The sequence below is a fragment of the Lagopus leucura genome, unplaced genomic scaffold (genome assembly GCF_019238085.1).
Source record: "Lagopus leucura isolate 7727_CA_CO unplaced genomic scaffold, USGS_WTPT01 Super-Scaffold_100002, whole genome shotgun sequence".
In the NCBI taxonomy this organism is placed as follows: Eukaryota; Metazoa; Chordata; class Aves; order Galliformes; family Phasianidae; genus Lagopus; species Lagopus leucura.
In genome coordinates, this window is record NW_024962263.1 from 72,299,443 (window position 1) to 72,317,527 (window position 18,085).

At 40.4% G+C, this 18,085-nt stretch overlaps 1 protein-coding gene across 1 annotated transcript in view; it reads right to left on the bottom strand.

The window, feature by feature from the left end:
• The window catches only part of LRP12 (LDL receptor related protein 12), a 51,101-nt gene that overhangs the window by 19,475 nt on the left and 13,541 nt on the right, over positions 1–18,085 (bottom strand). The window contains exon 2 of the mRNA XM_042869330.1: positions 1,809–1,865. Coding sequence (XP_042725264.1) covers positions 1,809–1,865 — 57 coding nt within the window. The remainder of the gene's footprint in view (positions 1–1,808; positions 1,866–18,085) is intronic.

Sequence of the window (18,085 nt, forward strand, 5' to 3'; positions counted from 1 at the left end):
ATATACTCTCCAAGTTCAAACACCTTTGGGAAACCCAAATTGTTTCAAATAAACCCAAAAAATCATGCGAGTCCATCCTCTCTCATTCCTGGCCTAGGCACTGAAGTTGTAAGATGTACATCACACGTGTATGCACACGACCATCAGGGAAATGCCACTGTGTCTATTAATGTGCTTTCTTCATGTTTTCATTAACAGAACCCTCTATGCTATCTTACATTTTTTCAAGTTACTCTTAATGTATCTATCTTAATGTATCTGTCTTAACATATAATATAGTTTTCTAGCTGGAGGAAAAAAATATATTTTTTAGAATACAGCACCGTCAGAACTATTTCTTAAAAAATATGTTTTACTTCAAATGAAAACCCTCACTGGATCTTTTTTCTGAGGAGGTAAAGGCCCCTCTACCAGCTGTTATCTTGCATTGAGATTGTGTTGTCCCTTTCTTGGCACAGCCAGTTTGTGCCTGCTGGCCAGAGGACTGAAAGCACTCAAAAATCCGTTCACTTCTTGCCCAGCAGATGCTTTTCTGCTTGTACTGTGACTTGTGACATGCCTGCTGCAGTAAATAAAAGGGGGAAGCACTGTTAAAACCTATGCAGCTTTCAGGATATCTCATACAGTACAGCAGCAATTGCTCCAACAGCAGCAAGTGCCTGTGCTGTTATTTAAGTGTGCCATAAACTACATACAATACTTGGTGCATTATTATTGTCGAAAAAACAACATTCCAGATGACGCAGCACCAGAAAGGATAGCAAAGATCTTCTGTAATTAGCCTTTTGACAGTCTTTGTGTGGCAAACAATGGAAGGTGAAAAGAAGGTTATATGGTGTAACAGAGACCATTTGCTGACAGCACATTTATCTAAAAATTGAACTGTGTACACAAACCCCAATGTAAGGCTTGAAACCACACTGCAGGAATACCTGCAGCACGGTGTGCAGGCTGTGGTCAAGAAGGAATTAGCATTTTGACTTTAAGAGAAAAGTGTCAAAATCACTCTGATTTCCACGGTTTAACAGCAGCTTCCCTATGAACATAATCAGGCTTCTATTCTTCTACCCATATTTTGAGTGTCTGTATCACAAAAGCGTAAAGTGCGACCAGCAGCTCTGCTGACACTGAAGAACAAAGCACATACACTGTATCACCTACTGCCTTACTGGACATGCGGTCACACCACCAATACCAAACAGGGGCAGCTGTAGCTGCTGCCCAGAGGAGGCCCAGGACTGAGCGACAGGAAGAGAACGAAGCAATCTTTGAGCAACATTTGCTGCTGTTTTGCCCCATATTCTCCCAACATCTCATCAGTTTCTCAGTTTCATGAGTCCTAAAATTCTTTCTTTTCTTGTATTAAATAAACTGTGCAGTCAAGTGTACAGTAGTCTCAGTTACAGCTTCAATCTAATCAGGTGAAACACATAACTCCTGGATTTATATTACTTGATAGTAGCAGTGTTCAAAATTACATTTCAATAAATTTCATTTCACAAAAAAACTTTACTGTGGAAAGAAAATATCAATTCAACTTAAACCAACTTCTCTCTTAGTTCAATGTTTGTATGGAAAAATAATTAAGCAGTCCACTAAGAAAGGCATAATCTGTTCATAAGCATGCAGGTATCAATTTTATCTTATGAGAATTTTTCCATGTTCCAGTTGCTTCATTCCTTATTACATGCTGCAAAAGGCAGTAATAATTTTTATAGCCAAATATCTCTTCATAAGATACCAGGTGGCTTTCAATATTTACTATTTAAGTCATGCATGAAATTTAAACATTACAAAAAATGACTTACCCGTTGACACTCCTGAAATATGCACATTTTCAGAATGTTCTGCAAGAGCACCATTTCCTAAAATTAAACATAATGAATAAGCTAATTTCCAAGATAAAATTTGTAAAAATTCTTCAGATACCTTTTTACAGAAGAGAAAGAACAAAACCAAAGTATTTTAATTAATATTAAGAGTTACAGGGCCCAGGTTCGTTTTATGATAGAAGTTAGAGAAAAACTAGAGGAAAAAGTTATTATATAACAAAAATAAAAACAACCACCATTAATGCATTAAGAACAATCACATACAATAGAAAGTTAAGAAAGTGAGGATAGTAGCAAAACTCTGAGAAACTTCAGATATTTTAGATGGAAGATTTGGAATGATTTTTCCATCAACTGTTATGTTGTTTTCAAGAAAGGTTTATTTCAATGCACCTTCCCCATCTCCTCCTAGATAGAAGTAAATGTTATGGAAATACAGCCCTAGCAAAACAAGCATCCATTTCACACTGAATGTGGCCTACACTCTTTCCCAGAAAGATGTTCCAGATAAAATCCAAGAACCAGCTACCCCAATGTTCACTGCATCTTTTCTCTAACCTCTATGTTTTTAAAGCCAAACCTCCCAGGCATTTCAGGAGGAGGGAGCTACTTTCATAAATAAGCTGCTCTGAACACAGGTGGTCAATCTAAAATTTGAAATGTATCAATGAGAGAAATTTTAAAGCCCTCAGTCACACTTCCTCCAAGTCTTGTTCTGCTGTAGTGTGCTACATCCCACCTGTTTTTAAACAGGCAAAATCACTGGTCTACACCAGTGCAACGTACCTGCAAGACCTTGGGGTAACAAGATCCCAAAGCACATACAAAAAACAAATTCCTCTTATATCAAGCTTAAAAGACTGCTGACTCATTTGACCTGAACACAGATCGACGCAAGCTTCTCAACACCTCTCAGTTGCAGTGCTTACAGATAAAATGCTTCACAAGTTCCTCCCAAGGTTGACACTAAATACAAAAAGGCAATTTTTCACTTCCCAAAGAATGAAAACAATTAGAAGACTTATTATCAGAATTCATAGGATAATATTACATCTACTTTTTTATTTCCCAATCTAAATTTGGGCTCTTAAAGGGAAGTTTTTCTTTTCCCCATGTTTTACATGCTAATTTCATTACAGATGTTTACATACCAAGTTGTTTAAAAAAAAAATTTCCCACTGTGATTCCCCTGTAAGTTCAAAAGGCAGAAAACCACAAAAATGACTTCAAGTACTGCTGTATCAAGAGAGCAACTATTATCCATTAAACTGCTTGCAAAAATCAAGTGTATCTGTAATTTTAAAAAAAGCTATTAGAATCATAGAATTACCCAGGTTGGAAAAGACCTTAAAGATCACTAAGTCCAACCACAAATTGTATTCTACAAATACTTCCTCTATTTTGCACATAACTTGACTTGCCAAGGAATGCTCCTCACTGATTTCGCATCTTCATTAACACTTAGCTCTACATTTACAAAATAACACCATATTTGATACAAAGGAGTTTTATTTATAACAGATTCCAGGAGAGCACATTTCCAATTGCTTTGTTTTCTATTATTGCTATCAACATAAGAAAAATGTTACTACTTCAAGATCTTTAGTTTTATGTCTTGCAAATTATGGTAGCAATTATTCACCAATTGCATACTTTCAAAGAGGGCTCATTCAGAGATAGATGCAAGGCAATATACAAAAGATTCTGAAAAAATAAACTATAAGTAATAACCAAAAGCATACTAAACTCAAACCCAAATCCTGTACACATTCACTCAGAATTGTTAGAATAAGAACATCAGTTTGCAAAATGGAACACTTTAATATTTTCCTTCCAAATACGTTTTGTGATCAAACAGTTTAGAATCATAGAATCATAGAATCAGTTTAATTCAGCACCAGTGATGTTATATTTATTTTCAGGCTATCTTCTGCGTTTAGTCAGAAGCACTAACGTGTGATGACAAAGACAATGCAGATCCAAATACTATAACACCAAAGGAAGCTTTTTTATTTCATTCCCCATAACCCTTCATTAAAAAAATAGATGAAGCTTAAAAAGTTCTCAAATTATGATTTCCTCCTTTTTCATTCGAAACTCTCCCTGAAATACTGTGTTCAGATGCTATATAAACATTATTAACTGCTGGCACCTTTATACAATTCCTAGACAATGATCCTTACAAGAGCTCAAGAATTCTGTACTCAGCACTGCTGAGGCCACACCTTGAGTACAGTGTTCAGTATTGTGCCCCTCCCCACGAGACAGACATTGAGGCCCTGGAGTACGTCCAGAGCAGGGCAATGAACAGTTGGACTGGATGATCTCGCAGGTCTTTTCCAAGCTTAGTGATTCTATGATTCCATGATAATCATGTTACACAGTTCCATATAAACCGAGTGCTCTAGAACATTGATACACTAGATAACAGAACACTAATTTTCATTAAAATATGGTAGCGTTATTATCTTTGAAATTCCTTTTTGTCTACTTAATACAGCAGAATATGAGTATATTAAAAAATTTCTTATGTCACCAATGAGCTTCCATGTTCCTTGACGTTTTCAGCAGTTTGCTCCTTTTGAAAGTGAACTTTGAAACTTCAACAGGCACCTCCAGCACAAGTAATGCAAAGGCTGGCTGTGCCTGGCTGCAGACATAGCGTGCACTTGGGGCCAGAAGGAAGCACAGCACAGCTCACATACTGAGCTACTCTGCCTGGGAGAAATCAACTCGCATTTTCAAAACCTGACTTTTTTTTTTTTCCCCTGGTGATTCTTTTAAAAAATCATTAGTATAAACAGGATGGTATCATCTCCTTATTACATACATAAGACAAATGGACAAGAGCTATTTAATGTCACTGAAGCTTAAGACAATAAAGGCAAGACAAATTTACTCCTGTAGCTTAAGATAAGGGTAGCAACCACGTTTAAGTAAGAAAAATCAAATGAATGGGGCTCAAGATAAAAAACAAGCATTCCCTACACGGTTTTTTGTTTGTTTGCTCATTTTTAAACCAAAATACAATCTTTGTAAAATAGGATATGAGACTTCTTAAACCACCGTTAACAAGTTTAATGAAAGCACAGAAAATACATCTAAGAGTTTTCTAATGTGGTGCACGTTTGTTGTTACCACTGCTGACAGCAGACCTAAAAGATCACTTGACTGTAATGAAAAGCTAGCCAACTCATTATTACAGCAGTTTGACTGTTTATAGAGTATATCTGCAATCTGGAAACGTCTTCATTTGAGACACTTTTCTGTCTCAAATAACTTTAAAAGTTCCTTACATGTTCCAAGTATGGCTACAGTCTAAGTATGGACCAACTACTAATTGGGATGGACTCCTCCAGAAAATCCTAGTTTCCACAGGTCACTGCAGAAGTAGTGCCTCATTTATTTCCATGGAAACTACAACAGATACAAAGAGCACAATAATACTATTTGAGAGAGAAAGTTCTCAGCTACAAATCACTTTTTTTTTTTAACCACAGTCACCACCATTAACTGTGCATTTTCATCAGCAATGAACAAGAATCTGCACACTGTGCTCACAAAAACACTGCACTAACAGAGGTGACCCACAGTCACTGCTGCCACTGCAGAAATGCATCACTCACTGCCTCACTGTGCTCATATCCAATGTTTGGTTTCCATTACTGTTCAGCAAGCATCAAAAGAAAAAAAAACAAACATGACCCTTTTCTTCTGCATGGAATCTGGAGAGGAAATCAAACCACACAGAAGATAAGAACCAGTCCTGGAAGATATCTGACTCATTAATATCATTTGAATTTCAGCACAAACAGGAAAATAAATAGATGCTGGAAGATGGGGCAGGAAATAAGAAAAACATCATAGCAGTATGCCTACATCCAACACCAACAAATTGCAAAAAATTTGAAGAAAAACAACAAACCAAAGATTTAATGCCTGAAAAGCGTGCTATGATTGAAAAACATAGCTATAGGGTCCTATATACTTGACAGCCACACTGCCTTGCAATGCTTGGACTAACACAGAGCCCAGCCATAGAGCTGTGGCTTTCCTTTCAGGTCTGCCCCCTGCGAGCCTCCTGCTCGATGGCATGATCACTTGGTATATCAAGTAATCACTCTAATTAAAACCTTGTTTCAATTTCAGTTTGACTAAAAGTACCAAAATGAATGCATGGTTAACTGATGAGTACTGTAAAAGTGCACCCTAAAAATCTGCTACGTGTGGACTTGTCCACTGTGATAGTGAAATTTAATTTTGTTTATTTAATTCCTCGTTTGTAAGAGGAATATTTATCTTGGGACTGAATTAAAGTCAAACAGTGTTTTACAAAAAAATTAACTTCACTGTTGAAATGAAAAATGGGGGGAAAAACATTCACAGTAGGAAACAACACACCAAACTTATTTCTGTGGACAAATAACTCATTGATTTAGCAACAGAAGAATCACACCATCATATCTGCACTGACACTAAATTCTCCTGTGTCAGGATTAAGCCTCCGACATTAGCTTTTACAGCCCAATTACAGCCACCTATAACTGGAATTGTGTAAGCTGAGGAGCTGCAGTAACCAAATGACTGAGGGGAGAGATCTCTTCCTAAACTACCTTTGTATTAAGGCATCATGCAGTGCTTAACAGATTCCATGTAAGTAGGCTGGGCCTGATATTTCTCTTGAATTACATTTATCAGGGAGACTTTATCAAATCCACTTCTTCACATCACGTACTTCCAAATGTGTTCACTACGGTACGTACTCAGCTTGCTTTAAATCAGACAACACACTTCGCGGTCAAACTTCCTTTCTTCATCCTACTTCCAAGATTCCCATCCTATTCTGTATCAGAAAGAACAAGCTCGACTTATTTACAGACTTGTCAGCTGTACTAATCTGCACCAATTTGTAGTTCTAACTAACCAAATATGAACAATAACAACAGAACACAAACCTTACAACACGCTTCCATAAATAAACTGTTGGTACCCTACATATCTCACCACTAAAAAGTCCTTTAACAAAGGCCCAATAGTACAGTAGTCCAAAGATAGCAATATCCTTCCAGAGTTACGGGAACTGGAAACATGCATGTCTCCACAGAATTACAGCAAACTTCTTGTAAGTGACCTTATGTGCCAGCACATTTTATGCTAATGACAGGCAGCAGCCATCCCACCCTCACCTCCCGCAGATACCCAAGGACGGTTCTGCATAGTGAGCTACACCAGACAGCAGTGAGGCTGAACTGCAGCTTTGCAAAATCTCTGGGAGAAGGGCAAAGCCTGCCTGCCTGCCTGTCACACAGCCGAGGGCATACCTGTGCTGAATTTAAAGGGAAGGCGTAATTTCTCACAGCACAGCATGGGGGAGACCAACTGAGAAGCGAGTACTACTTCCCTCCTCCAGATAAAACATGTGTTCAGCATGCAACCAAAAATACTACATTGAATTACTTGACATCCACCTCACATGCAATGTATGTGAGAAGGAAATTGTACAAGATTCGCCTGAGTCTTTCCACTCACCTACAACTTCTCATCTTTTGAACACTTTGCACTTGTATTTGTTAAACTGCTCTACATTTAGAATTAACGCTTCTGATGCAGGGATTTACCTGCATCAGGGAAATCTCAGACTGGGAGAATTCACTGAAAGCAGCCCTGCAGAGAATCACAGAATTGTAGGGGTTGGAAGGGACCTCTAAAGATCATTGAGACCAATCCCCCTGCCAAAGCAGGTTCCCTACAGCAGGTCGCACAGGTAGGCATCCAGGCGAGACTTGAACATCTCCAGAGAAGGAGACTCCACCACCTCCCTGGGCAGCCTGTTCCAGTGCTCCATCACCTCACTGTAAAGAAGTTCTTGCGCACATTTGTGCGAAACTTCCTGTGCTGCAGCTTGTGTCCGTTTCCCCTTGTCCTGTCTCCACTCACCACTGAAAACAGACTGGCCTCAACACTATGGCCCCCACACTTCAGATATTTATAAACTTGGTTCAGGTCCCCTCTCAGTCGTCTTTTCTCAAGGCTGAACAGACTCAGTTCACTCAGCCTTTCCTCATAGGAGAGATGCTCCAGGCCCTTCACCATCTTCGTGGCCCTCCGCTGGACTCTTTCCAAGAGATCCCTGTCTTTTTTGCACTGGGGAGCCCAGAACTGGACGCAGTACTCCAGATGAGGCCTCACCAGGGCAGAGTAGAGGGGGAGGATTACCTCCCTCGACCTGCTAGCCACGCTCTTTTTAATGCACCCCAGGATGCCATTGGCCCTCTTGGCCACAAGGGCACACTGCTGGCTCATGGCCAACCTGTCGTCTACCAGGACACCCAGGTCCCTCTCTGCAGAGCTCCTCTCCAGCAGCTCATCCCCCAGCCTGTATTGGTGCATGCAATTATTCCTAGGTCTAAGACTCTACACTTGCTTCTGTTGCACCTCATATGGTTTCTTACTGTCCAGGTGTCGCTGAATGGCAGCACGGCCTTCAGGCGTGTCAGCCAATCCTCCCAACTTTGTATCATCAGCAAACTTGCTGAGGGTGGCCACTATCCCCTCATCAAGGTCGTTGATGAAAATGTTGAACAAGACCGGACCCAGCACAGACCCCTGGGGGACACCACTGGTTACAGGTCTCCAGCCAAACTCTGCACCACCAACGATGACCCTCCGCGCTCTGCTAGTCAGCCAGTTCTCAACCCACCTCACTGTCCACTCATCTATCCCACACTTCCTCAGCTTTGTTATAAGGATGTCGTGGGAGACAGTATCAAATGCCTTTCTAAAATCAAACCCACCAAATCTACCGCTCTTCCCCCATCCACCCAGCATGTGACAACATCATAGAAGGCTACCGGGTTGGTCGAGCACGACCTCCCAAAGAAGGACTTGGGGTTCCAGTCCCCAAGTGTGCACTTGAAGCCCAGAAGGCCAAGAGTATCCTGGGCTGCATCAACAGGGCGGCAGCAGGCAGAAGGAAGGGTTTGTCCCCCTCTGCTCTACTCTTATGAGGACCCACCTGAAGCACTGTGTCCAGATCTGGGGTCCCCAGCTCAAGAAGGACGTGGAACTGCTGGAGTGGGTCCACAGCAGGCCATGAAGATGATCAGAGAGCTGGAGCACCTCTCCTTTGAAGAAAGGCTGAGGGAATTGGGATTGTTCAGCCTGGTAAAAAGAAGGCTCCAGGGAGATCTCACTGTGGCTTTCCAGTACTTAGAAGTTCATAAACAGAAGGGAGAGTGACTATTTACATGGTCTGATAGTGATAGGACAAGGAGCAAAAGTTTTAAATTATACAAGGGGAGATTAGACCAGATATTAGGCAGAAATTCTTTACTCAGAGGGTGGTAATGCACTGCCAGAGGCTGCCCAGAAAGCTGTGGGTGCCCCATCCCTGGAGCTGTTCAAGGCCATAGTAGATGGGGCCCTGGGCAGCCTGAGGTGGGGGACAGCAGCCCTGCTCATGGCACAGTGATGGAACTGGATGAGCTTTAAAGTCCCTTCCAATCCAAATCATTCTGTGATCAATATTCGCAACACAATACGGCTGCACAGCACACAGCAAATTCTGATCATGTGATACAGACAGTATTTTCCATAATCTCAAATGGATGTGAGGGCACAAGAGAGTTCCAAGTTGCTATTTCACCATTTATAATCTATAAAAGTTTCTGAGAATATTTCTGGCATCTTCTCTTCTTTTTTCCCCCCTACGCAAAACATCTCCTCCTACCACTGCAGAACTCTATTATAAAAATTCAGAATTTGCCTTCCTCAGAAGACAGGATCAGAGCTGTGTGTGAAACTTCAACATCACAAAGAAATTAAAGTTGAGCAAATAGCCAAAGTATTTGAAACTTACCCTCCCAGAACAGTTCATGAAATGAACAGTGTTATTGCTACAGGGAATGCTTAAAATTGAGGTGTGGCTGAGCTGAGAGCACACAGTCCACTGGAGCCAGGCAACATTTGCTGTGTCTCTGCACCCAGCAGCACAGCAAAGCAACAGCATTCCCAGATTCCTACAGAAACCAGTCATCACCCTTACAGGTGACACCACTTCCTGCCTTCTGAAGCCACATCATCCACTAGACATGGAATCAATATGTTGGGGCACCAGTAAGCTATTTCAATTAACTAATCAAGGCAAGATTAGTGATCCACAGTCACTTCCTGCCAATAGCCCTATTACAGCTCTTTGTGTAGTACTTTGCATCTCTGACCAAAAACTTTCGTCAGATATCCAACCACAGCTTCTCTAAAAAAGGGCAGTTTAGCGTAAGCTTATACATTTTATGACAAAAGGCAACTAAAAAAGCATCATGAGAAATACCGACCCACTTCTAGGTGTTAAATGATTAATAACCCCCATTTAGTTGAAGAACTTTCGGAAGAGTTATTGATCAGCAGTTTGCTATTAATTAGTTACCTGCAGTGTTGCCGTATTTCCTACTGGACGACAGAAATTTCAGCTGGTCATTTTGTAGAATATCATTAAGCTGTGCAGTAAGGTGTTAATTACCCTTCCAGGTAAGAGAAGAATTAAATAACCATTTGTTATAATATGAAATTACGCAAGCAGCATGACAGAAGCACTGAGACAAAGCCTTATTGCTGTGCAGACATCAGCTGAAATCTACTAAAAGCAAATTGAGCAGAGTGACACGATTTATTTCAAATCCCTATAACAGAACATCTGCTACAAAGAAGATACAGTGAATATATATTTTAAATTTCAAACGGTGAATGTAAATTGTCTTGTGAAATGAGAAAGTTGTGTATAATCCACAATGGCATAATTAATTTCTTAATTAAGGAAATAATAAAAATGACTAACAGATTAAACTATACTGAAACAGTGGCATATTTAAATGTGGTTATGACAAAAGCACAAAATAAGCACATAAAATGTCACTGTAAGGACAGTAATGCAAGGCATTTGTTTATAATAAGGCTGTTACTTTATGATGTACCATTTTTATTTTAGGCCAACTGATGTAGTTTATTTAGGAAACTAACACAAAAACTAGAGAATCTATTCTGCAGTGGAATTACAGGCAACTTATATATACCTACATATATATATACATTTAACTTTTTACAGCAACCACTATCTGACTTTCTTCTAGAAGACACTAATTCACAAGACATTCCTACTACTTACGTGTATGCAGTCCCACGGGCCACATTTGAGCCAGTCCAAAGAAAGCCCTTCAGAAACGTATATGACATAAGCATTAAATCTTCAGTGTAACTTATTTTGCTTTACAAAGCTGCTCCTGCAAGGCTGCAGGACCTGTTATCACACTCCCTTATCCTACTATTTACCGCAAGAAGTGTGATCAGCTCTGGCAGCTTCAGATCTATCAGTGAGGCTCCATCTCAATGCCAGGCATGCCCTTCTGATTCCCCACAGTCATTCAGTATGAGGAACACAAGCTCTTTTTTTTTTTTGGACTCTTAGACACAGCATACACAATCCCAACTGCGAATATTGTCATGAGACACAAAATAAAGCACTTAGAAAAATCCATATAAACCATAATGAGTGTAGAGGCCCAGAGCCCTTTACCACTATTGCTCTTCACGCCAGTCTTTGCCAGCCAGATGATGCTGGAGCACCTCAGTACCACCATGAGCTCCACTAGGCTGCAGTGAGTGAACATCTGGAAGATGCTGCAGGCTACAGAGCGAGCTCACTGTAATTCCTGCTGTATAAGCATAGCTTGGCTTCTCTGCCACCTTCCATCCTTTCTCTGTCCTTCTGGAAGCAGCAGCTTCCCATTGCTGTCAATCAACTATGCAAACAACCAGCAGTTCAGCAGAATGCTGTTTCGGTGCAGCACAGCCCTATGCTCTGGCTGTGCCAGCAGGAGGGACTTGTACAAGAGGCAGAGCAGGAAACACTTTGGAAAGAGCTTCGCACAACTACCAAGATAACTCAAGGCTCCTTTGGAATAGGCCCTAAGAAGAACCCAAGCAGTAGCTATAGCAACTCTGATTTAATGCTACAGGTGGAAAAAATACCATTTTGTGCCTTTTATGTAACACTGTGTACAAAAATACTTGTAAATTCCACTATAAAATATTTGAGTAGGCTGTCATTAAAACATTTTTAACTCAGGGTGTTTTAGTTATTAATTTGTGAGGACATTTGTGCGAAGGTTTCAGCAAAAAACAGTTTAAGCTTCTCAGCTGTAGTTAGAAGAAGGGGAGGGGGGGACAGAAGAGAACCTGGGTGGTTTTTTTCTTCCCTCACTCAAAAATTCCACAAACTATTTATAGACAGCTCCAATATACTTGGCAGCCAGCAGTGGAAATTGGAAATCTAACTGAGACGCTGGCTCAGCTTCAACAAGATTCCTGATTTTAAGCACATAAGTAGTTCTATTCACGTCAAACCCCATACTTCTGCTCAGCCAGGTATGAAGTAAGTCCCTTGACTGACATCGCTGCCTGTGAGCCCTACGTGCCGCCCTCCCTCAGGGTGGTTATCTGGCACAGCACTGTGGATTAGCCACGATGAGAGCTGGAGAAAAAAAAAAAAAATCATAAAAACAATGAAATTGTTCAAAGCTTAACATTAGAGCTAAGTCTCAAATAGCATAAAGGAGAGGAAAAGGCAGAAGGTGACAAACTAGGCATAAAAAAAAAGACAGGCAGGCAGTAGGGTCTCTTAACTAAATTATCTCATTGGTAAGGCTTTAACATGGACTTCAGCACCTACTGTTAACTGATTACACCCTATCATAAATGAACATCTAACAACGTGCCCTTTTACTTGAAAACATACCACTACTGTATTACTTACAAGCCTTGAAAAGCCAGAGCCTCTGTATTTTAAACAGCTATGTTTAAAAATAATAAAGCTCGATTATTTTACCAAAGGGCCGTTCAGAGCATTCACACACGTTCAACTGCAGTAACTGTTCTTCCCCTCTGAAATCCCACTTCAGAAACTAAAAGTATTTCTCATTTAAGAAGTGCTAGACTAGAGAAAATTTTGAAGTGTGGGCTGCACAGTGTGTATACAGTAGGGGGAAAAAGCATTTCAGATTTGATTCATGCTCTCCACATGCTTCACACTTTTATCTACTGTAGTTTCTTTATATTGTTGCAGCAGTAAAATACCTGGCTTAGCTTTTGCTCCATGCAGGTTTAGATTGATTTCCCTTCCAAATTCCTTGTAACAGTAGGAACAAATGGTAGCAGGCAACTGTCTGCCTACACGTACAACCAGTATATTACGAATGTAAAAAGAATAAATCCAAAAAGCATCAACAGTCAAGCAGAAGATTTCAGACATAAGATGGTAAAAGCAGAGCTTCGAGTCATATATTCTTAAGACATAGTACTGCCAGGTATCTCGTCGTCTTTTGAAGACTTGGCTTCATTCTGTCTTGAAGAAGTACCAACAGAAGAAATGAAATCATTATTCAAAAACTAATACAGCAGCCATCATAAATCTAACATGCGCCTGCAAGAATGAAAGCATTATTTGCCATTACCCCAAGAATCCCTACCAGGAACCCTCAGAACATCTAAACTTCTAGTTCCAGATGACAGCATGACTCAGATTTACGACTGATTTTTTTTCCAAAAGAGCCTTAAGTAGTGTAGGAGTACTTTCTGCTGGGGGAGGGAAGGGGACAAGGATAATCACGAGGATTTTAAAGAGATGGAAAACACAGCTCCACTGCCATTTCTTTATTATAAGGCCTACATCTCATGTGACCAGCAGCTCAAAACAGAAGACAAAAATATGAGTCATGGTTCTAAAAAATGAAGTAATAATAATAATAGTAATAGTAGCAGCCTAGGATACATCTTGACAATAATGGTCTCCAAATCCAGAAAGCAATAAGCCTGTTGGCTTCATACAATAGAACCAATTGCAAAAATTGTTTTTAAGCCCTTACACAACAGATGGGCTAAGATATTACAACTGAGGCACAAATCAAGGAAGAAATTCCATACATCTGGCATATACAAAACCAGAGAACTGACAGACCTAACTGTAATTTCTGGATTAACCGTGTTCCTAATGGAATATGAGCCTGAGCCGACCAGGGAATACCAGAATTAAAGAGTACATACCCACTTACCTTCAACTCTGCCTTCACAAAGGTAAGAACAATAAATAAGAATTAGCTGCAAAACATTCCAGCTGCACCCACTGTAATTATGTAACTGAACTGAGTGCAAGCTGTTCACTAGAAAAGATGGTGAAGCACCATCGTATCCACATGCACATACACTGTAACATACAATACAGCATGTACAAAAATCATAAGATACAGTATGTTTACTGCATCTAGGAAAACACTCTCACGTGAAAAATGAAACAGTTTTCTTCCCTTCCTGCTGCTCATTGCTAGAAATAAACCTTTGACAACCTTTAAGACTTCATGCGTTTAGTTTTTTTTGATACAAACAAAAAGCACTGCAGAGTTCCCAAGAATGATTGTTTTCTTTAATTTGCAAAAAAAAAAAAAAAAAAAAAAGTTCACAGAAACCACAGACCTTGCAAATACTTGTGCTGACTTGTCTATGCAAAGTCTGCCAACTGGAGCTTTTAGCTCTCTAGCACCTATTCAGACTGAAACTGAGCTTACAAAAAAAAATGGCACACAGTCTGCCCAGCTACCTTACTATTCACAGGACAGAGCCTCTGTCCCTTATTAAGGCTTCACCAAAGCAGTTAGAGAGCAGAAGTAACCCTGCATAGCACAGCTCAGCACATCACTGTTCACACAGTTTTTAACAACACGGAAAAAAACACAAGCAAGGAGGGAAGAACTCCTAACGGAACACAATCCTCGCCTGTTCCTTCAACTTCTGCAAAACAAGGCCTTTGGTTAATTTTGCGCAAACACCCACATGCAAAATTCATTCCATTATATGCTATGAATAATTTGATCTGCTCTAGTAACAGCAGACAGAAATGGAGATGTCACTGAGTTCTGAGTGAACAACAACACGTAAATGAAACCATTCTCACTATTAAGAAGACATTCTGTCCACGTAGTTGTTTCTTTACAGTTGTCAGCTTCAAAATCTTAATCACTATGACAGAAAAAGATATTAATTGACTACCACCATTTTCTAGACTTGTCTGAACTATGCTGTCTATTAAATATCCTCAGGACTTAGGAAGGATAAGGGCTGAACTTGCAGAGCTTGTCAGTTGTAACACGTTGCATTCCTCAAAATGCACTGGAAATGGCTTCTATTCAAGAAGGCAGTCATTACACTGCTTAGGTAGATAGATAGATGGCCAGTAAGAGATAAAATTGATTTTCTTAGTATTTTAAATAGCCAAGGCAAACTCCTGGTACAAACACATGAACACATGTGCACCCTTCACAAGCAGGCACACCTGTGAGAGTTCTGCATGTAGCAGCCTTTCTACTTCTGTTGAAAACATGTTAGTTTGATTAAAGCAAACAACTGATAAGGGAAACATCCAGTAAAGACTATAAACTGTAAAACTTATCTTCACATGCAAGACCAATGTGCACGTCCACTACAAAACTGTTACAGCTATGTCACAAGTCTAATTCTACAGCAATAAATCTGAGAAGTTCCACGAATATCTCGTAAGTTTGCAGCCTACACCTACTTAAAAACAACAACAACAACAACAACAACAACAACAAAAAACCAAAAAAACCAGAATCAAATATAAATCTCCAAGATTCAAACCAGCACTTATTTCCCTCTCTCTGGAAAACAGATCTTTTTTCTCTTTTCATGTTATCTGCTGTTAATCTTGTGATTCTTGTCCTACAAGACACTGGTGCTGTACCTCACACATTACACGACAGAGTTTAACATCTATGACTTCAGACAGCACGCAGTGTCTAACACAACATCTACAAAAAATGGATTTGAAAAAAGTTTATATTCTCCTTCACTTAGCTCACAGTATCTGTAAAACACAGTGACATACTACTGATCTTTTGCCTAACAGCACAAATAACCATTTATCACGGTTATAGCTTTATTGTGTCAGGAATAGTAAAAACAAGAAAAGCAAGTGTTGCTCCTCAGAGTTCACTACCTTGTGGAAACTGTGTACATTACATTTTTACCACGGAACAGACAATTAAAAAGCACAATACAGAAAACAATTGGAAATCTCAGCCCATGAGGTGCCAAACCTGGTTCCTGATCTCTAGGAACCACAGCAAAGGCAGTAACATTTGAGGAAAACTATGACAGCTTTGTGCATCCCATAGAAAGAGCTACCCCAGGCAGTGTCAAGCACAAAAGAATGAACAGACAAACTACAGCACGTTAATAAGTGAGAAAGCTATCAGTAGAGACCCGCTGCAGATCAATAGGATAGCAAAACCAGGTGAAACAAACACCTGCTCAGAGCTAACATCTTTCTTGCTTGCTTCCCTCTTGGCCCCAGATTACCCAAAGTTCAAACTCCTGCACGCCAAAGGTAAAGGTCTGGTCCCTTGGTAATCCTGGGAGGCATTCAGGATAGTCTGAATTATGTTGTTTTGGAGGTAGCTATAGAAACAGGCGGATAGCTCATGTGAAAACAATTGTAAGAAAGCAGTTCAATATAAAGAGAGACAGTTAACACTGTCACCCCTATATGCAATGAAAAAGGTGCACGTGACAACCAAAATGCTTTTGAGATTGCATTGAGATCACAGGGTGCTGGATCCTCTTGCCACAGAGATTCACAGTAATTAAAAAAGATAAACAATCTTCTGCTATCGCTACCTACAAACAAAAAAACTGTTGGGTCAGTATTAGGGCTCCACAACAGCAAAACGAAGCAAAGAAATCCCTTCTATAGAGTTAAATAAGTATTTGACTTGACAGTGAGTGTAAGCAGCTACAAGTCAGCAGAGCACAGCAAGCTTTCAAGTCAGTCATGATGCATAGAACTTTGTACAAGAGGACACAGTTTGTTTCAAAATGCTCCAGTATATCATTTCCCTGCTATGAGAAAACATCCCCAAGATACAGAAATCAGCACTGGAAAACTTTTTTTTTTTTTTTTTTTTTTTTTTTTTAATACTGTTATTTCTTATAGAAATTAAATGATCACAATGAGTTGTAGGTGCTCCAGTGTACAATGAAGATTGTAAGACACTAAATGCACTTTCTGTACTTACTCTCGATAGAGCCATTAAGAAGAGAGTATGGTATAGGTCACAATATCCCAAGTTTTATTACATTAACCTTAAGCCTGGAAGAAGACTCTTACATCTTTCAGTTTTATATTACTGTTCTTAATTCAGAATTTGAACTAAATCCTTCTCAAGCCATTCAAATATGTACAGATGCTCCTGTTGAGCCACATGCATGTAGTCCAGTACAACACAATCACAATTTCAATCAGAGCACTTCACAAGAAACTGGAAATATTTGCACAGTTGATGAGATTGGCATTATTTACCTCAGAGTCAAATAAATCCAAATTTGGTGTGGCAGCTCTCTGAACCTTCATGTCTTAAATGTAAGTTCACAGCAATTTGAACAAGCAAACAGATCTCAAGTTACAGAGATGACCTCAATACAGGCCCATTTATAGAGGAGCGAGCTGGGTCTTTCACATCCACGTAACATTACTTTTTTAATGAAAAAGCCCTGCAGAGTAGGACCTGGGGGCTTGACAGCTGAAAAGCTTAACATGAGCCAGCAGTGTGCCCTTGCAGCTTGGAAAGCAAATGGTATCCTGGGCTCCATCAGAAGAAGGGTGGCCACCAGGGTCAGGGAGGTGATTGTCCCCCTCTACTCGGCTCTTGTGAGGCCTCAACTGGAGTACTGTGTTCAGGTCTGGAGCCCCCAGTACAAGAAAGACAGGGAGCTGTTGGAGAGGGTCCAAAGGAGAGCCACAAAGACGATCAGGGGGCTGCAGCACCTCCCATACAAAGACGAGCTGGGCTTGTTCAGCCTGGAGAAAAGAAGGCTGCGGGGTCACCTCACTGCAGCCTTTCAGCACCTAAAGGGAGCCTACAAAGGGGAGGGGAGTCAACTCTTTGAAAGGGTAAATAACAGCAGGACAAGGGGAAATGGTTTTAGGTTGAGGGAGGGGAGATTTAGGTTGGATGTCAGGGGGAAGTTCTTTACTATGAGAGCGGTGAGGTGCTGGAACAGGCTGCCCAGAGAGGTTGTGGATGCCCTGTCCCTGAAGGTGTTCGAGGCCAGATTGGATGGGGCCCTGGGCAGCCTGGTCTAGTATTAAATGTGGAAGTCAGTGGCCTTGCCTGTGGCAGGGGGGCTGGAGA